Raw genomic sequence first — 21,057 nt, forward strand, 5'->3', positions numbered from 1 at the left:
TCACATACTTACGGATGTTCTTAACAACTTTGATAGGAATAAATAATAAAATACCATGATACCAATCCAATGGAGGAGAGTGAAGGGGAACTAAAGAGCCTCTTGATGAGGGTGAAAGAGGAGACTGAAAAAGCTGGCATAACACTCAACATTAAAACACCTAAGCTTCTGACATCTATGGCAAATAAATGGGGGAAAGAGAGAAAACAGTGACAGATTTTCTTTTCTTGGTCTCCAAAAACACTGTGGACATTGACTGCAGCTACAAAATTAAAAGACACTTGCTCCTTGGAAGAAAAGCTGTGACAGAAATAGACAGCGTGTGAAAAAGAGTAAACATCACTTTGACAACAAACGTCAGTATCGTCAAAGCTGTGGTATTTCCAATAGTCTTGTATGTATGTGAGGCTGAGTGCAGTAGAATCAATGCTTTCAAATTATGGTGCTGGAGAAGACTCTTGAGAGCCCCTTGGATAGCAAGGAGATCAAACCAGTCAAGAAATCAACCCTGAAAATCATTGGAAGGATTGATAATGAAGCTGAAGCTCCAATAAGTAAGTAAACATTAGTTGCTCAGTCATGTCTCATCTTTGTGACCCCATGGACCGTAGCCAGCCAGTTGCTCTTCTGTCCATGGAATTCTCTAGGCAAGAATACTGGAGTAGGTTGCCATTCCCTTTTCCGGCGATCTTCCTGACCCAGGGATCAAACCCAAGTCTCCCGCACTTGCAGGTACATTCTTTACCATCTGAGCTACCAGGGAAGCCCTGTACTTTGGCTATCTGATGTACAGGGCCAACTTACTGGAAAAGACCCTGATGCTGGGGAAGATTGAGGGCAGGAGGAGGAAATGGTTGGATGGCATTATCAACTCAATGGATATGAATTTGATCAAACTCCAGGAGATAGTGAAGGACAGGGAACCCTGGTATGCTACAATCCATCAGATCACAGAGTCAGACAGGATTGAGCACAGGATTTAGCAACTCAAAAATAGCAATAAATACCCTTCCCTTGAGGCCTGGACAGCGCACTTCTCCAGGCAGCTGTAGGAGGGCCAAAGAGCTCTTTTTCTCGGGTTCCTTTGGGATGCCCACTTTGGAGAGTTTGCAGGGCTCTACAAAACTCTTTGCAGAGTTTTGGGCTCTACAGACGGTCAGGGCACAGCATCCTAAGTGAGTTTTTTCATACTGATTTACTACTGGGGGAAAAACCTTTTGTTTTCACAGTGCTGAGAGCTGAAGAGAGAGCCTTGTAGCCCTGCCAGTGACAATGTTCTCTGGGAGCTCAGAACCTTGCATTTTCTGAGCCTTCCCTAGAGTTTTGTGCTTTATTTTCCAGGAACGATCCCATTTACTGAGGGACTTCAGGTGGGGAGTCAACGAGTTGGGGTCGATTTTACAGATTCAGGTCACTTCTGGCACCATCCAGCAACAGTTCAGAGACAGGGGAAGCTGGTGGTGATGGGACCTCTGGAAGGTGTCCAGGATGTCCTGGGGGTGTCAGAGCACAGCCACCACCAGCACCAAGGACCAAGGAGGTGTTATTTCCTGTCTTAAGAATATTTATCCCTGTACAGATTAAATTTAAAAAAATTTCCTATATTCATGGATAATAAGGAAATAAAATAAATTAATCTAGAACATGGAACCAGCAGATTGCTTCTTGATCAAGTTGGCAGGAAAACTCAGGAATTAAGGGGAAATATTTTAATTCTCAAGATACTGAATTTACTGACTTTCACAGAAACATGAAGTCAAGCAAATTGGTTAATTTCACTGCTCCCTCTCTGACTGGTTACTGATGAAAGGAATGGTTCATGCAAAGATTTGGATCAAGCAATGGATAGGGAACACTATTGGCTAAACAGTTAAATGATTTTTAAAATATCCAATTTTTTTCAAAATACATTAAAATAAAAATTCTTTTAGGTATATTTCTCCCATTATCCCTTGCGAAGAACCAGAAGGCAGAGCATTCTTCCCTGTTGCCTCATTTCTCTTGCTGTTTCCTTGCTTTCATTAGTACTCTTAATGTCCTTTAGATGTTCTTCAGGTGGGCCATCATCTCTCTCTCTGATTCAGACTCTATGGTTTTTGCTTGTGAGTGCAGATTATCAGTTTTCTTTCTGAAGAAGGGGATTGAGAATAATTGCACATGACAGTTTCTTCTCTGTCATGTATGCTTTGAACATGAAGTATTTACACACAACCTCAACTAGAGGACTGCAGGAGCTCAATGTGCCATGCCCTGTGTCTTGGTTCTGGCTGCTCTAACAGGTCCCAGAGACTGGTGGCTCATCAGTGGCAGAACTTCATTTATCACAATCCTGGGGGCTGCAAGTGTGAGATCAGGGTGCTAGCAGGATGGAGTTCTGGTGAGAACCCTCTTCTGGGTTTCAGACTGCCAGCGTCTCTCTATGTCCTCACATGGTGGAGAGCAGACACAAAGCAAAGAGTCTTGTGAGCCTCATGAAGACAGTAATCCTGTGCATGAGGAAATCCCCCTCATAACGTCCTCTAACCCTAATGATTTCTCTAATATCCCACCTCCTGATATGATCACATGGTGGGGGAAACACACACACATTCAACCTGTAACATGGTAACAAGAAGATAGCCAGGCATTGTGTTTATTGAAGATTCATTAGACTATGTTTCATTCTTGATATTTGTTTGAGGAGAACACATTCCTTGATGCTGTCATCCCTCATTATGGCTCATTCATCCTGAATTGATTACTAATTAAATGTTACAATGCTACTGTGCACATGATTACCAAGAACTTGCCAAACAAATTCCACAGACTTTCAGTCTTTATAAAAAATAACGTTGACAGCAACTACAAATTCCTTAGCCCTTCAAAGGGAAACTTAATCCTTCCAACATAGTTGAACCTGAGTTGTAAATATTCTCATTTCTAGGATCCAGCTGCTAAGACTTTATTTGAATAAAGCAATCTAATGAGAAAATGGCAAGTCCAGGTTTCAAAACCTATTATGTCAAATTCCAAACTCCACCTCCCTATCCATTCCATAAACACCTGTGCAAATTGTCTTTATTGAACCATCGCTTATTTTCCTATTTCACTAACACATGTTGTGCCTTTGTTTTCCATATGTTGCTGTTACAGTACTCTATATTTTCATTAGTTTATCATCTACCTCCAAATTTCTAGATGAATTGAGCAATTGACAAAGAATCCTGATTATTTTATGTAATAAGCAAAATGAAATTATCAACTGGTAATTCTTTCTGAGAGTCTAAATGTGATTGACAAAATTAATGATTCTAATAATTATAAAATAATCATATTTAACTGTCCAAGATTATTTATATACACTGCTCAATTAACCATCACCATAAACTTGAGATGCATGATAAATAAGACCCTTGAGAATTATAGCCATTGCAAGAGACTGGATTACAAACATTTCAGTGAGCCTCTGTAGAAAACAAGCTTCCCTTGTGGGAAAGAATTTTTCAGTGGCTTAAAAAATCTACGTGTCCATGCAGGAGAGGGGTGTTAGATCCCTGGATTGGGAAGGTCCTCTGGAGAAGGAAATGGCAAGGCACTCCAGTATTGTCTGGGAAATCCCATACAGAGAAGCCTGGCAGGCTACAGTCCACTGGGTCACAAAGAGTCGAATAAGACTTGGCAACTAAACAATGAGAACTGTAGAAAACACTAAGCTGACAGGGCTCTTGTGGATTTAGGTTAAAAACACTTAATGCTACCAAATACATGAATATGGGAAATGACTGGAAGAACAGAAGACGACATATGCTAAGGGGTGAAACGTTAGGGATGGAGCAGAGCATCCCGGTTGCCATCAGCAGGGAGACCAGAGTTTCAGAAATTCAGCACTTCATCTGGGTCTCAGTGAAACAGCTCAGGTCCTGCACTAAGCTAAGTCCTCCAAGCGCCCTTCGCTGCGCCCCAGCGGCCGGGATGTGCACCTGAACTCTCAGTAATGGACCGGACTCGCCTCCAGGTCCAGCGCCACGAACTCCTGCGCAGGATCCAGGGGAGAACCAAGGAGTCCCCGTCAAGAGCCTTGACCCCGGCGAGGCGCCTCTATAGCCCGGGGAGCCCGTGGTGCCGCGGAAACAGTAAGGAAGTTTCCTTTTCGGTCCCACTGCCCAGGGGAGCTTTAATGCTACTTTTCTCAGATTCTTAGATTTCTGCACCTGCCCTCATGTCCACCCTCCCCTTCCTAGGAGGAAATTTTGGCCAGAGCGGTTTACACCGGTGCCCGTTTATGCTGCGATTGATGGCTGGAACTCAGAGCATGTTGTGAAGTATTTTGAAATTCAGGATTGTTTCCGTGGAGAAAGACTAATTCTTTCAGGGATTCAGGGAATGGGAAAGGCACGTGAAGTCTGGACAGGAATCTAGGAGATATTCGGCCCCTCCAGTGGGAAGACTTGGGGACAAGACTGAAACTTAACGGGAAAAGTATTTCATTTAATATTAATATAAATGGCTAACTTCTCTTGCAATGTTAATTGGTTAAAAAATATTTCAGAATTTATAGTGAAAGTCGTTAAGTTATGTCTGACTCTTTGAGATCCCATGGATTATACACTGTTCATGGAATTCTCCAGGCCAGAATACTAGAGCCGGTAGGCATTCCCTTCTCCAGGGGATCTCCCCAACTCAGGGATCGAACCCAGGTCTCTCACATTGCAGGCAGATTCTTTGCCAGATGAGCCATTAGGGAAGCCCAAGAATACTGGAGTAGTTAGCCTGTCCCTTCTGCAAGGGATCTTCCTGACCCAGTAATCTAACTGGGGTCTCCTACATTACAGGCGGATTCTTATAATTTAAAAAAGTAATTATAAATAACTTAAAATGTATAAGTAAGTCTAAAATATCAATTTAAGATATTTTATGACCAAACAAAACTTTAGTTTAAGTTCTTGGCTTCAGTGGAAGCAAAATCATCAGTAATGTTTTGAAAATTGCTTCCTAGTTTATCTCACTTCATTGCACAAATGCCATATTTGACTAACCTATGAGCCAGTAACTATTCAGTTTACAAAATCCCTTTTTCTCTCATGTCTTTCAACCAAGGGCCTTCCCTAGTGGCTCAGACAGTAAAAAATCTGCCTGAAATGAAGATTCCAGATTCCATCCTTGGTTGGGGAAGATCCCCCGGAGAAGGAAATTGCAACATACTAGAGTAATCTTTTTCACTTTCATGCATTGGAGAAGGAAATGGCAGCCCACTCCAGTATTCTTGCCTGGAGAATCCCAGGGACAGGGAAGCCTGGTGGGCTGCCGTCTATGGGGTCGCACAGTGTCGGACACGACTGAAGCGATTTAGCAGCAGTAGCAGCAGAGTAATCTTGCCTGGAGAATCCTATGGCCAGAGGAGCCTGGGCTATAGTTTATGGGGTCACAAAAGAGTCGCACTTTACTTAGCAACTAAACAAAAAGCAACAAAAAACTCAAGAAGTTCACCTTGATAATATTTAATAAATAAAATGAATTACAAATTTAATGAAATAAATGTGAATGTGTTTGCTAAATTTTAATACAATGTAAACAAAAATATTTTATATGGAAAAATAAATGAGAAGATAAAAGAATAAATATAACAAAATAAATAAGCAAACAAACAATAACATCAGGACAATCTTCACTTCGGAACTGATGCACCGGCAGCCAAATTCAGTAAATTTGGTGGCTAAAGCAGAAATCAGAGCCTCTGAAATGACCAGTGTGAGGTGAGTGTGCAAAGATGATGCGGCATCTTAGTCAGTGAGAGTCATGTCAAGGTGAGTTCAGGTCTCCATCCATCATCTTAACCTTTCTTGCAAGTTGGTTAATGAAGAGAAGGATCTCAGGATTTCCAGTCTGGCGATTTCCCAGGCACAGTCGCTGTATCCCTTCTCTTGCAGGTAGATATGGATGCCCTGGAAGTAGCTCTTCACGGCCAGGGTGGGGCCCGTCCTTCCCAGGGCAGAGTCTTCCTCTCCCGTCACCTGCCCCAGGCAGGCGTCCAGGTCATCCAGCTGCTGATGGAGTCCAGTGCGGAGCTGCTCAGGAGGGTGGTGTCCCAGGCAGCAGAGGAGCGCTCTGTGTGGAAGAGGTTGAAGCTCTGCTGGAGCATCTCGTGGAGCACAGAGATGGCCTGGGCCTCCTGGAGCTGGCCCCCCTCCACCATCTCCTGGGGGAAAGGGAAGTCTTTTCTGTCCTGCAGACAGAAGCGAGGAGAGAGTCTCCTCATTTGGCCCAGGAGCCTGAGGTTCTTCCTGCCAACCAGCACGTGGTTCTGAGACAGGTCACAGCCCAGGGATCCTCCCGGGCCGTAGCTGACCAGCACCAGGGCCATGAGTAGAGAGAGCACAAAGGCCATGGGGAAGATGCGGCTGCTGCTGGGCTGGCTGAGACGGCGTCTGGTGGAATCTTGAGGTAGGTTCTCTGATGCCATGCTTTCTAAGCGAGGCCATTAAATAGGGAACATGATAGTTCTCATTTTCTAATCATTTCTATGCACTTTTACCTCCTTTTTTGGTTTTTGTTTATGTATTCTGAATATGGTCAAAGAAAATGTCATCAATCTAAACTATTATTTTATCTATCTCCCAACAGCTTCAAATGTACCCATCCAAGTGGATATTTATCAATCAAATGAGAAAGATCTTTGTCTTACGTCAGAATTGATGTGGGTTTCTAAGTTTCACTGGGCATCTCTGTCCCTCTGTCTCATCTCTGAGAATGCAGGGTCTGAGGATCAGGCGACTAGATTAGGAGAAACAGCCTTCTTTCTTTTACTTGAGTGTAATTTTTCGTTTAAACTTTATATATGCATTTTCATTTACTGACTCACTGCGCTAGATTTGTCCTGCTGCTCCTGCTCTAGTTCTAATTCATGATGAGACAAGAACAATAAAGGGAAGTAAAGACAGGCAGAGGGGCTGTATCTCTATCACCTTCAAGACTTTAGATTTCTTGTTTTCCCTTGCAGCTTTTCCTAGAAACTAAAATTTGAGATTTTTTTGGTGGGCAAAAAGTAAACAAGTGTAAGTCTCAATGTCATGGATATTATAGAAAGGAAGTAGTCTGACACAATGACATATCCTGAGTTAGCAAACTTCAGTGCAGCAAAGCTGGGGACAAGGCTGTGGCAGAGGGGAAGGATGAGGTTGGTATGATGAACAGAGAGACTGGGACATGGCTGCTTCTGACAGAAGTTCAGCTAAGGTCAAGTCCTGGGTCAGTTGACTGCTCTTTGCTTTTCAAGATCAGCTACATCATTTTTCTCTTTTAATCCATGTAGGATCAATTTCAGGAGAGAAGGAAGAAGTCACACCCACATGCTCACAAGAGGTGGGCAACTAGAACCCCAGTTGCTGCAACATTAACCCTCTCTGGCAGGATCATGGACACCAGCCTTGCTGAGCATCTGTCTCAGATGATAAATCCACTTAGACAATGAGAAGATGCTTTGCAAAAACTAGAGTTAAAAAGAAGGGAATCAAATGATTCCAAATATACTTATGTTAATCCCCAGGTAGTAGTAATCGTGATGTTAAAAAGTAACTGAATTTTATTGCTTGCTACTAGCACACTAGGCACTTTCTAAGGTCTTTAAAATATTAAATCAATCCTGTCATTAATCCTGCTGGGATCATACCCACTTATCCAGCTGGAAAGAAATATAAATCTGAACCACTGAACTATTCCTAGTATACCAAAGGTACAAAGGCACATTTTAGGAGCTTTGCAATGATTTGTCTGAACAAGCCCATTTGAAAAAGTAAAGAGTGCAGATGAACATGATATTTAGGAACCAATGAAACAGGTACATGGAGGAGTGAGGTGACGAAGGACCTGTAATCGATTTCAGATGCCAAAGGGTTACATTCTATGGTTTTGTAAGGCAATTCGGAATGGGATCTGAGTCAACAGAATTGACATTAAGTTTTAATCAAAAATAGACTAATAAATACTTAGAAGAGTATAGATTTTTCTGCCAAATGAAAGAAAAAAAAAAGCATTAGTTTTCTAATCTAGTGGTCTAGTGGTCAGGATCCAGCACTTTCACTTCTGAGGTCTGAGTTCAACTCCTGGTAGGAAACCAAGATCCCACAAACCTTGAGGCACAAAGTCTGAAATTTTATGAGTGATTTCTTCAGCAAAATATAGTAAATTAACTTTATTAACTGTATGAGAGGTGAACCCTATAATCTATGTATTTTACACCCTTTTCTCATGAGTTTATGAACAGAGAAAAAGTACCTAACAATTTCTTGCCACATGAGCTCCAACATTTCTCCTTCAGGATGATGTCTAAAATATCATTCACCATCTTGTTCTACGTGAATGAAGTCACTAGCCACTGCAGTCCCTGATCTCCAATTCGCCCTGATAGAGGTTCAGGTTGGAAATCAGGAATGAGACACTCTGTGCTCTGGGAAAATTAGCAGAATAGGCCTTAAGATACGTAGATCATTTCTGGAGAAAGTTTTACGAAGCTAACTTTTTTGCAACGTATACATAGAAAAGCACTAAACTCATTCATAGAGACATTTGTTATCCTGACTTAAATCCACCTTCTACCAAGAAGTGAGGTGTCTTCATGTAACCCCTTCACCGCAATGACATATATGGACTTCCCCTGACCTCCTTGGAGCAGTTCCTGAGAGCTGATGAGATGCTGTCCTCCTAGCTATAACCCGAAGCAAGTCCTCCCAAAAACTGAACTCGCAGCTCTCACAATGTTTTGTTTTGTTTTGTTTTCAGTTGAGGATGACTTCACTGATTTCCCAGGAGACCCCCTCAGGTCTGAAAGTAAAAGTGACTCAGTTGTGTCTGACTCTTTGTGACCCCATGGACTTTACAGTCCATGGAATTCTCCAGGCCAGAATACTGGAGTGGGTAGCCATTCCCTCCTCTAGGGGATGTTCCCAACCCAGGTCTCCTGCATTGAAGGCAGATTCTTTACCAACTGAGCTATCTGGAAGCCCCTTGGTCAGCCTGCTGCTCTCATTCTCATTCTCTTCCATTTCCCACGTCTAGTCCAGATGGCTCATCCTGTGGTCCACTGAGTCCAGTGAAGACCCTCTGCTCTTTATTTTTCCAGCTACTAGTTATGACGTGGGCACTGAAGAGGCCTTACGTGTGACCAAGATGGAAGAGCATACACAATTCCTGAACAGAGGCAGGGAAGGTTTTGATGGGCTCCCTAGCAGGGAGGGTCTGAAATGAACTCCAAAGTCAGCCTCATGGCCTTGCATGGTTGTGTTTATTTAAATTTCTAGCCTCAATCTATTAAACATCATAAAATAATACTGTAGGATTGAAATAAAAAATCTTATTTAAGAAGTCACTTGTAAGTGATATTTTTAGCTATGATATAGGAATGGTTTTTGCTTATTTTAAGGCCTTATTCCTCAGGGAGGTTTCCAAACCTCTAAATGTACTTTAAATGTCCTTCTGACTTTAAACATTCCTACTCAGTGCTGTTTGTACCAACTGGAAAGAAAGGAAGATGATTGATCCATCAATGTCCTCTTTCTAAACTGCCTACATTAAAAATAAATTTCCACAGAGATCTTTATTGCGTTTAGAAATTGAGGTCTTCCAGTGTGCATGATGGGTTTCCCCACTGGCTTAGTGGTAAATAATCTGCTTGCAATGCAGGAGACACAGGTTCGATCTCTTGTGTTGGGAGGATCCCCTGGAGGAGGGCATGGCAACCCACTCTAGCATTCTTGTTAGAGAACCCCATGGACAGAGGAGCCCGGCAGGCTACAGTCCACAGCGTCACAAGGAGTCGGACACGACTAAGTGAAAGAGCACGCACACAATGTGCACTTTACTGATATATGTCCTGCTTGGAAGGCTCTGTCCCAGTGGTTCATTTCACTTCAGTTCAGCCGCTCAGTCGTGTCTGACTTTGCGACCCCACAGACTGCAGCACGCCAGGCTTCCCTGTCCATCACCACCTCCCGGAGCCTACTCAAACTCATGTCCATCGAGTTGGTGATGCCATCCAAGAATCTCATCCTCTGTCGTCCCCTTCTCCTCCTGCCCTCAATCTTTCCCAGCATCAGAGTCTTTTCCAATAAGTCAGTTCTTTGCATCAGGTGGCCAAAGTATCGGAGTTTCAGCTTCAACATCAATCCTTTCAATGAATATTCAGGACTGATTTCCTTAAGGATGGACTGGTTGGATCTCCTTGCAGTCCAAGGGACTCTCAAGAGTCTTCTCCAACACCACATTTCAAAAGCATCAATTCTTTGGTGCTCAGCTTTCTTTATAGTCCAACTCTCACATCCATAAATAACTACTGGAAAAACCACAGCTTTGACCATACGGACCTTTGTTGGCAAAGAAATGTCTCTGCTTTTTAATATGCTGTCTAGGTTGGTCATAGCTTTTCTTCCAAGAAGCAAACATTTTTTAATTTCATGGTTACAATCACCATCTGCACTAAATGTATTAAAAGCCCAGTCCTTGTCTCTTCTATCGAACTTGCTTTATTTTTATTTTTGTCTTTCAAAGAGGCAAAGACATCATGATGGAATTTTAAGAACTTCCTTGGATTGCATTATCCCCAGGAACGCCTTGCTCTGCTCTGTGATAACTTGCTGGGTCCCGAGAGAGTCAATTCTTAGGCAGGTTGATAAGAAGTCTGGGGTCCCCAAGGAGGAGAAAGGTGTCTGGGGCTGTCAAGGAGGAGGTAGGGGTCTGGAATTCTCAAGGAGAAAAGGACAAGTTTTTTTCTATGTTCCTTAGTAAGGATTATATAACCATAATATATCCTACTTGAGGACATGTTTCTCCTTCCTGAAAACCTTCTGACTAATCCTGTTATCTTAAAATGTATATCGTTGGAGTGGGTCTAGTAAGATCTTTGCAACCTTGAGACATTCTTTTGATTTATTGTAATAACCAATTAAAAAACTATATAACTCCCTTGCTAACACTAGCAAGGGGGGCACTCTCCGTCCCCCTTCTGATGTCTATGTCAGAAGCTTTCCCTGTCTCTTTTTCATACTTTAGTAAAACTTTGCTATACAAAAGCTCGTGAGTGATCAAGCCTGGTCCCTGGTCCTGAAGCTAAATCTTCTTTTTTTGGAGATGATGAATCCAACATCATTCACTGTAAGCTATCATTCCTAAGGAAGACACAAGTCTGCAGCTGTGACGGGAGTGGCCGTCGCCCCTTCCAGGACTCTGCAGACTGCTGTGGTATGAGCGTCTCCCGTGCTGGGGACACAGCTGGTGGCCAGGCCTTCATGCTCTGTCTCTGCTCTCAGCATCCGCTTCAGTCTTCTCAGTCTCTGAAAAGGAATGTTCTGGAGAAATGCTTGCCTCAGTGCAGCTCATCTGTGTCATTCCATGTCCTGAGCACCCACTGCTGCTCCATGAAAACTTTAAACATCTCTGTTCTCCTTCCAAGTTCTCAAGCTGCTGCTGAGTTTCAGCTCATGTTTCCTGGGCTTTGGGCTTTTTGAGCAAATGAGACTCCTGACCCAGGTGAGCTCCTCCTAGTGCAGTCAGCACACAGAAGAGCTCAGGTAGATGCTCAGAGGAGCCCCTGGTGTCTCCACCATTGTTCACTGTGGGGTGGGGTTCCCTCTGTTTTCTGTGTTTCTCTGAGAGGCTGGACAGTCTGGACCCGTAGTGCTTGGCAGGCAGAGCGGGTGAAGTCATAGGAGAGTATCTGACAAACCTAGAACTTTCACTCAGCTTCTGCTTTGAGTTGGTGGTTTGCAGTCGTAAGGGGAAATTGACAACCAGAAAGCGTAATGGAGAAGGACACAGCTGTATGAATGGAGAGGACACCTTCATGCAGAGTGAGTGAGGAGAGCACGCTGGGGATTCTACACTGGGAGGAAGTGAATGATTGCGATATTTGATTGAAACAATGAGATTGAGGGTAATGCAAAGAGGAAGGCAAAACTATACCATGTATCAGAATCGGCAGGTGTGTAGTGTATTCTGTACGTAGTATACTTTAATCAATAACCTCAGATACTCAGGTGGCGCTACCCTTATGGGTAGTGAAGTGAAGAAGAACTAAAGAGACTCTTGATGAAACTGAAAGAGGAGAGTGAAAAAGTTGGCTTAAAACTCAGCATTCAGAAAACTAAGATTATGACATACCGTCCCATTGCTTCATGGCAAAGAGATGGGGAAACAATGGAAACAGTGAGAGACTTTATTTTGGGGGGCTCCAAAATCACTGCAGATGTTGAGTGCAGCCATTAAATTAAAAGACACTTGCTCCTTGGAAGAAAAGCTATGACCAACCTAGACAGCTTATTAAAAAGCAGAGACATTACTTTGCCAACAAAGATCTGTCTAGTCAAAGCTATGGTTTTTCCAGTAGTCATGTATGGATGTGAGAGTTGGACTATAGAGAAAGCTGAGCACTGAAGAACTGATGCTCTTGAACTGGTGTTGAAAACTCTTGAGAGTCCCTTGGACTGCAAGGAGATCCAACCAGTCCATCCTAAAGGAGATCAGTCCTGGGTGTTCATTGGAAGGACTGATGTTGAAGCTGAAACTCCAATACGTTGGCCACCTGATGTGAAGAACTGACTTACTGGAAAAGACCCTGATGCTGGGAAAGATTGAAAGCAGGAGAAGGGGACGGAGGATGAAATGGTTGGATGGCATCACCAACTTGATGGACATGAGTGTGAGCAAGCTCTGGGAGTTGGTGATGGACAGGGAAGCCTGGCGTGCTGCCATCCATGGGGCCGCAAAGAGTTGGACACGACTGAGAGACTGAACTGAACGGAGTATACTTTATAATATGTTTTCATATGGTGTATATGTATATTATTATGTATATAATTACATAATAATTGATGGGACACTTTCCTCCGATTCTTTTCTTAGATTTGTTTGCAGCCAGTTACAGAGAGATGGTAGGAGAGTTCATTATCGCCATTTAGATTTATATGTAAAAACACAATAAAATATGCACTACCTGTTTAGCCGTCACTCAGTGGGGCATACTCTGTTAAGTGTTCTTGAATGTTCTGGTTTATCTGGTACTCAGAACAACTCTAGAAACATTTTCACTTATCCTATATTTGAAGAGACTGATGCTCAGGGAAGTTCAATGATTTCCTGTGATTACCTGTATGTTCTGACAGAGTCTAGACTCGATGCAGGATCTTATATAACATAGAAATCATTCTTTAACTTTCAGCCTGTGTGATTCTCAATCCTTTGCTTTCTTCTTTGATGCTTTGGGAAGATCATTTCTCCTGGGTAGCTCCCAATTGCCCTGGTCGTTCCACCTCTGGGCCCTTTGCAGACTCTCCTTAACTTTCTCAGTCTTCTAAATGAAAGGTCCTTATAAGCTTTAGGTCATCTTCTCCTTCTATACTCTTCTCCTAAGGCACAACATCCGCATAAGCATCTACCAATGAGAAATCTGTTTTAAGGTGTTTCTTGGCCACTTTATAGACTACATCTGCTTTCTCCCCTTCTCGAGAGTTCTCAGCCAGATTCCCATGAGAGAATCTCCTTTTGTCTAGCTCTCATTGTAACAGGACGTTTAAATGAAATAATTAAGCATGATCACAGTTTTAAAATCTTTATTTTGCAAACAGAAGCTTCAGAAGAAGAGGTTTTACGTTTGCTTTTTTCACCTCTGTATTCTCAGAGCTATCATATATCTGATATAGAAATGTAGTCACTAAGTCGTGTCCGACTCTGACCCCATGGACTGTAGCCCACCAGGCTCCTCTGTCCATAGGGTTTTCCAGGCAAGAATACTGGAGTGGGTCACCATTTCACTCTCCAGGGGATCTTCCTGACCTAGGGATTCAACTCACATCTTCTGCATCTCTTGCATTAGCAGGAGGATTCTTTACCACTGAGCCACCAGAGAAGTAATATAGAAATATAAGGTTTTAAAACATAACCTACTAAAGAAGTGAATAATGAGTAGAAACTATCATCCATTTTTCATTTTGCTTTGCAAATTTAGGCTATTTCTTTTTGTAAGAGTAACAGTTCCAAGGTCTCTCCTGAGGAAGAATTTCATAAATTAAACCAGAAAATAATTGGAGAGATGATAAAGGTAAGCATCCTTTATTATATTTGAATACATTATAAAGTTGAACATGATATTATATGAACAAAAATGTTAAATACCATACACAATATGACTGAGATAAAGTGCAGGGATAAGTAGGTGAATACATTAGAGCCTTAGCACTTTAGTCACTGTTAATTGGCTGCTGGTCTGATAATTTCTAAATATCGACTGTATCTGAGTCTAGTTATGATATATTCTCTGTCTCTTCAAATTGTGTTTCTCCCCTTTTAGTATAGCGAGTTTCTGTCGTACATTGAATATGATGGACGGGATAAAGGAAAAGAAGTAAATTTAGGGTAAGGAGTTACATTTATCTTGCAAGGAGTTTGGCTGTGTTTACTTTGAGTCCTGTTTCTGTTTCTGCCTTGTTTATTATTTTATACTAGTCCCTCTGACTTATCCTTCAAATTGGTCTTCTTGAAAATAGATTATTTAGACACATTTAACAAGTAAACCAAAGGAGAAAGGTATATCTCTTGTTCACCATTCTATTGTTAGCACAGAGTTCATAATTAATCCAAAAGTTATTCACAATGAGTATTCTTAAATTTTTCCATCATACCTCCCATCATAAGCATCTATTCACCTTACATCAGAGCTGTAATAGAAGTAGTTATTAAGCATCATTAGCTGATTGAGTACATTTCTGTTGAGCCTCTTGGATCATCATTTTCATCTCACAGTGGAGCTGTAGTGTCTGTGATGCTAGGTAAAATCAGCCTCATGCTTTCCTGATTTCAGAGTCTATGTGATTTTATGTTCTTTTTCATTTCATATTTTCTGGGCAGGGGTTTTCTTGCTACTTCTGAATTACTTTCTGTATCACCTTGAGGATAGTAGCCTAGTAGGAAAGTAAAAATGGGAACATAAAGGGTCTGTACCATAACTTTCCATAATGTTCAACACATCGTTGATTTTCTTCTCCATTCAGCTTTCTTGGAAAGCCATCGTTGTATCAGATACACTGAAGCAAAAGAAAAACTAATGCAAATCTGACCTGGATGAGAGTAAAAGAGGTGAAGTGAATCCCCAGGTGAGTAACTGTCCAGGCGACTTCGTTTGTTATTGATCTTCCGCCTACTCCCGTATGGTTCCTGCTGATTGATTCCACCGCAGCTCTCACTAAGGTCAGTTCCGTCTATTTCCCAGGTAGTGAGTGCTTTCAACCACGGAGCAGCTTCCTAAATTCAGTTCAGTTCAGTTCAGTTGCTCAGTCATGTCCAACTCTTCGTGACCCCATGGTCTACAGGACACCAGGCTTCCCTGTGCATCACCAACTCCCGGAGCCTACTCAAACTCATATCCGTTGATTCGGTGATGCCATCCAACCATCTCATCCTCTGTCATCCCCTCCTCCTCCCGCCTTCAATCTTTCCCAGCATCAGGGACTTTCAACATCCAATTAATCAAAATAATGATACGTTACCATTGTATGTGACTGAATCTCATGATTTAAAGTAAATCCGATCTTGAACACTGATATGAGTTGTCTATATATCAAATCCATGAAATCCCTTCATAAGCAAATAATTTCAAAAAGGGATAACACTGCAAAGCAAAAAAAAAAAAAAAAAAGAAAAGAAGAAAAGCCACCTTCTACTTTAGGTCCCACCCTATTGTCTCCTCCAATTCAGACAGCAAATATCTGAAAGCCATGTTCTATATATCATCATTACCTTCTCTTCTTCATCCTTTCATCTTGTCCACTATGGTTTCTGCTGATTAATTCTACTAAGCAAGCTCTCACTGAAAGGTCAATGTCATCTCTTTTCCCAGGTAGGAGGCACTTTCCATCTACATGTTCATGAATGCATTGCCTCTTAAGTGGTTGCAGCCTTTGCATCTGTCTTCTCACCATTCTCTCTTGTCCTGTTAACTTACAGCTACTCTATCTCTGCTTCCTTTGTGACATTCCCTTCTTTTTAAGGTTAAGGTCATGGAACTCAATTTAAGTCCTTTTCTCATTCTGTACTCTCCTCCCATTTGATCATTCTTCTGTTCCATGCTTTACACTTCATAAATTTGCTTGTCAATTGCCATCTCCAAATCCAATGGACATTTGCACTGAAATGTCTCTTTGTCTAGTGCTATGCTGTGCTAACTCGCTTCAGTTGTGTCTGACTCTTTGAGACCCTGTGGACTATAGCCTACCAGGCTCCTCTGTCCATGGAATTCCCCAGGCAAGAATACTGGCATGGGTTGCCATTTCCTTCTCCAGGGATCTTCCGGACCAAGGGACTGAACCCATGCCTCCTGTGACTCCTGCATTGCAGGCAGAGTTTTACTGCTGAGCTGTGGGGGAAGCCCACTAGTCTAGTAGTTAACTTTTATTTTTATGTCCTCATATAGCTTGATCCATCTTCTACTGAAGGAATTCCATTTTTCTCCCTTTTGTTTTTGCATTCAACCTAACTGATATTTTCTACAACTAATTAATACTATTTTAAAAATAATTAACACATTATTATGAATTAACTGATTATTGTTTCTAGGTTATTTTCCTTTAAAAAAATCAGAATTACAAAAAAGACTGGATTAGTTATGTTCACCTCTATGTCCTGAAGGCAACAAACACCCTGGCTAAAGGAAGTGTATTTTTACTTTTAACGTGCAAGTTGTAAAAAAGGGTCAAGGAATTGTAAAATGTATTCTTTAATCAAATTACACATTCAGGCTTGGTGTTTCTTTTATAAAGCAACTGCAAATAAAGGAATTTTTTATAGGAAGAATTTAATGAGTGAAGAAAAATAATAAACTGCATACAGAGTATACATATTATTCTTTTAATGACAACATATATATACACATAATATTATATGGACAAAAATAATTTAAATCTTTATAAATAAGTAAATAAATAAATGTCCAAGTAGATAAATAAATGGATACGTCAGCTAGGGCATCTGTGAGGGACTAGTGCCTATAGAGTAGAACATGATATCCTTTAATATTCCTGAAATCATGTGACAAATTGATTCAATTCAGGGCGCAATGACAGCAGAAATGAGTCTTCCACATGGCAGCGCAGGAGGAAGTGTGGTCTGTTGGTCCATGAGAATCATTTCCGTGTTGAACCAGCTGTGTGTAAGTCCTTGCTCCTGAATCTCTCCTGCAAGTTTGTTGAGGAAGAGAAGGCTCTCATGACTTCTGCTCTGACAACCTCCCAGGCACAAGGGCTGTGTCCCTTCTCTTACAGATAGAGAGTGATTCTGTGGAAGTATTTCCTCACAGTCAGGCTGGAGTCCTCCTTGAGCAGGGGAGCCCCTCGCAGCTCCTCCTCCTGCCTGAGACATGCTTGCAGGTCAGTGAGCTGCTGATCCAGTGCAGCGCGGAGCTTGTCCAGGAGGCTCTGGTCCCACGCAGCGGCCGAGCTCTCGGTGCTAAAGAGCTGGAAGGTGTGCTGGGTCACCTCGTGGAGCACAGAGATGGCTTGAGCCTTCTGCAACTGGCTGCCACCCGGCGCCTCCTGGGGGAATGCGAAGTCTTTTCTGTCCTGCAGGCAGGAGGAAGGGGAGGCCCTCCTCAGTTGTTGCAGGAGCGTCAGGACCCTCCTGTTGGCCAGGCTGTGGGTGTGAGGCAGGTGGCAGCCCCGAGAGCAGATGGCGTTGCAGCTGAGCAGCAGCAGGGCCAGGAGTAAGGACCAGACTGCGGCCATAGGGACCTTGCAGATGCTACTGGCCTGGGGTGGTGGGTGACTCTGTGAACCTGCTCTCTAGGTTCTCTGAAGACCTTCCTTCAGGCCTGGGGCTTAAGTAGGAGCCCATGGTTTCCATTTTCTGAAAGTTCCCCCTTACTTTCTACTTTTGTTTTTGCTTTTCATTTTGCACTCTCCAAATGTGTTCTGACAGCATTTGTCAACCGTTAATTTTTTTTCTTCATTATTGCCTCCCTTTCCCCCCATCCAGAGTCTTTTGAGATATTTTTTCTAATTTGCCCGCACTATGAAGTTTTGATATCACAGACATACTGTGGATCCATTTTTATACTCCATGTGTGTCCTTATACATAGAGAATGGACGTGCTCTCCTTTCTCTTTGTGTTGAATACAAGGTTAGGTATGACATCGGCACTTCCCTGGTGGTCTAGTAGGACTCCAGGCTCCCAGTGCAAGGGGCCCAGGTTTGATCCCTAGTCAGGAAACTAGATCCCGCATGCTGCAGCTAACACCTGGCACAGCCTAATAAATTAATATTTTTCTTTTAAAAAAAAGAATGACATTGGCACTTCCCTGTTGGTCTAGTGGCTAAGAATCCACCTGCCAATGCAAGGGACCACAGGTTCGACCCATCATGCAGGAAGATCCCACATGCTGCAGGGCAACTAACCCCTACACACTCCTGAGCCCATAACTCCTGAGTCCTAGGGCCCATACTCTGCAACAGGAGAAGCCACTGCAATGAGAAGCCTGTGCACCACCCCTAGAGAGTAGCCCTGCCTTCTGCAGCTACAGAAAGCCTGAGTGCAGCAAAGGAGACCAAGCACAGCCAAAAATAAATAAACAACAACAATAATAATAAAAGATAGGAGTCCTGCGGCTTTATTTTGAGGCCACAGCTCTGCCATTTCCCTTTCTAACTGCAGGGAGAGGAAAGGAAGCAATTTGCCCTGGTACTCCAAGTGAAATTGCTGAAGGAATTTTTATAATCTGTTTGTGCTCCCTGTATTAGTTGACTCTGAGCATAGAGCACGTTATGGTAAATGTTGCTGCATTGCAAAAGTTTAGTAGCTTAAAACATTTTCTGCACACAATACAAACAATGTCCCTGTCACTATAGCTTTGAAATAACTTACTCTAAGATCAATCACACTAGATAATAATTGTCTCAGCTCACAGATTCTGTAAGTCAGGGATTTATTTCCACAGGGCACAGAAGGAATGGCTTGTCCCTGTTTCACAATTTTTTAGGACCTCAGATGCACAGATCACTGGGTAACTGGGGTGACCTGGCAGTTGGTGGGTACTTTCACTTATAGATCTGATGCTAATAAGCCTCAGCTGGGACCTCAACTGGCCCTGGGCAGCGACGCACCTCTCCATGACCTCTCCTGTGGCCTGGTTTTCCTGTGAGCATGGTGCACTCAGTGTAGTTGTACTTTTTACATGGGGAGCTTGAGCTCAAAAGTGAGTGGTCCAGTGAACAAGCTATTATGACATAATCCACTGATTCTTAGTGATGGGAATTTTGTCCCTGAGGGGATGTTGGCGATGTCTGGAGACATTTCCAGTCACTAAAACTGGTGATGAGGGCTGACACTGGCATCTAATGGATAGAGGTGAGGGATGCTCTTCAATACCCTACAGTCCACACAGGATAGACAGCACAACAAAGAGTGATCTGCCTTCAATGTCTGCAGTGCCAAGGTTGATAAACCCTAACCTACCATTGGAAGTCATAGAATATGTTTCCAACAAATTACTCTGTAAACAGTGCACACGCTGTATGCTTAGGCAATCCAACCTGGATGTTGTCTTCTTTCTACATCCCCTGCTAGACTGGTCCCTGCAGACTTAGACCCCACTCACAGGAACATGAGTGCCCCACCCAGTTTTGTGGGGGGCATTCTACTGCTTGGGCTAAAGCAGCTACACTTGCTACTTCACTAAAGGGTAATATCAGCCCTGGTGTTGGTCATTAACCCGAGGGGTTGTGACGGATGGCCAGGCTCCTGGTTTCCTTGGTAACTGATGAGCCAACCTGAGGTCAGTTCCCCCTGGAAAGGCAACCTCAGTCCTCCCCAGGTACTGAGTAGCAAGGATGACTGGTGCATCCTGCCTGCTCTTTGCTGTTCACAGTGCAGTGTTCTTTGAGGACCTTCTGCTAAGACCAGTAAGATCCCCAGTCCAATAAACCACTCATGTCTCTGCCACCAACTCCGGGCTCTTTCCTCAGTCTCCAGAGTGGGCAGCTCTTAGGCCTGAAGATGTGAGGGAATGCCGCTCAAACACTGGTGAGCCAGCCAAGAGGCCACGGAAACTCTGGTGAGTGCTGAGATGTAGGGAAATAAAAATGGGAAACAGACTGGAAGGGTGTTGCGGAGGGGTGCTAATCCCAAGGTGGCCAACCACTAGCAAGGGGGACCCTGAGGCCACTGTCCACTGTAAGGTTTGTCTTTCTAGATCCTTCTACTGCTGATATCCTCTTAACCTCAGGGCCTGTTTCCAGGTAACAAGCAGCAGCCCTGAGCTCATGGTCTATCTGACTGGACAGGGAAGGCTGGTGAATGCAGGCAAAATGCAAGGACCTGGGATTTTCCTATCAGATACTTTGGGAGTTAACCTGGTTGGGTAATCAAGCAGACCCCCAACCCAACACTGCTAAACAGTTAACAGTCACAAGATTTAGGGATATGTAACTGAGGACAGGGCGTAAATTGGGCATGGCCAGTTCCCCAGAAAGGTTTTATCCAGGCCTCTGGCGAAGGTAGTGTACTAAGGATACCCTGGAGCTTTGGGGCATTGGAAGGGGGCAGAGCAATGGTTAAGTGTGATGGAACAACAGCTCTCTTCCATCTGCAATGTCTTAGAAGCAATGGAAGCCATAACCACAGGCTTCAATGAGGCATAGAGCAACGTGAAAAGCCACTGATGGGGAATCTAGAACAGCTGTGTGGGATAAATGGGATTCCCAAAGTTCCCGGGCACGTTCCTTGGGCTGCAATAGCATAGGAATGATATCATTTCCACAAGACTCTTGGGGAAGCAAAGCTTTTTATTCAAAGAGCATGTGCACAAAGAAGGGGCAAGAAAAAGCCAGCTCCCTGAGTAGAGGGGGGCGAGTTGCATTTCCAACAAATGGGAGGTTTGTCTCTGGGGACTGATAATGTCCAGAAATCATCACACTTCTTGGTTCAGCAGCAGGAGGCCCATGGTGGCTATCAGGAATGGTGAGCTTCAGTGTGGGGAAAGGAGTGTGTGAGATTTTCTGAAAGAAAGCACAAAACCAGGCACGGTTAAAGGTTACAATGGATGGACCTTC

At 43.1% G+C, this 21,057-nt stretch overlaps 2 protein-coding genes and 1 pseudogene across 4 annotated transcripts in view; all 3 read right to left on the reverse strand.

The window, feature by feature from the left end:
* Positions 1-5,586: 5,586 nt before the first annotated feature.
* Positions 5,587-6,380, reverse strand: LOC101104886 (interferon omega-1-like; annotated as a pseudogene).
* Positions 6,381-17,270: 10,890 nt separating this feature from the next.
* On the reverse strand, positions 17,271-17,735 carry LOC101102963 (interferon alpha-H-like). The gene has a single exon (XM_012126994.4). It carries the CDS (start codon positions 17,733-17,735, stop codon positions 17,271-17,273), a length of 465 nt encoding a protein of 154 aa, XP_011982384.3.
* A 3,037-nt stretch (positions 17,736-20,772) lies between these two features.
* The window catches only part of KLHL9 (kelch like family member 9), a 34,957-nt gene continuing 34,672 nt past the window's right edge, over positions 20,773-21,057 (reverse strand). For all 3 annotated transcript variants that reach the window (XM_060410997.1, XM_060410996.1, XM_060410995.1), the window contains one exon: positions 20,773-21,003. The gene's annotated coding sequence lies outside the window, so the exon portion shown is untranslated. The remainder of the gene's footprint in view (positions 21,004-21,057) is intronic.

The sequence above is a fragment of the Ovis aries genome, chromosome 2, assembly GCF_016772045.2.
Source record: "Ovis aries strain OAR_USU_Benz2616 breed Rambouillet chromosome 2, ARS-UI_Ramb_v3.0, whole genome shotgun sequence".
Lineage (NCBI taxonomy): Eukaryota > Metazoa > Chordata > Mammalia > Artiodactyla > Bovidae > Ovis > Ovis aries.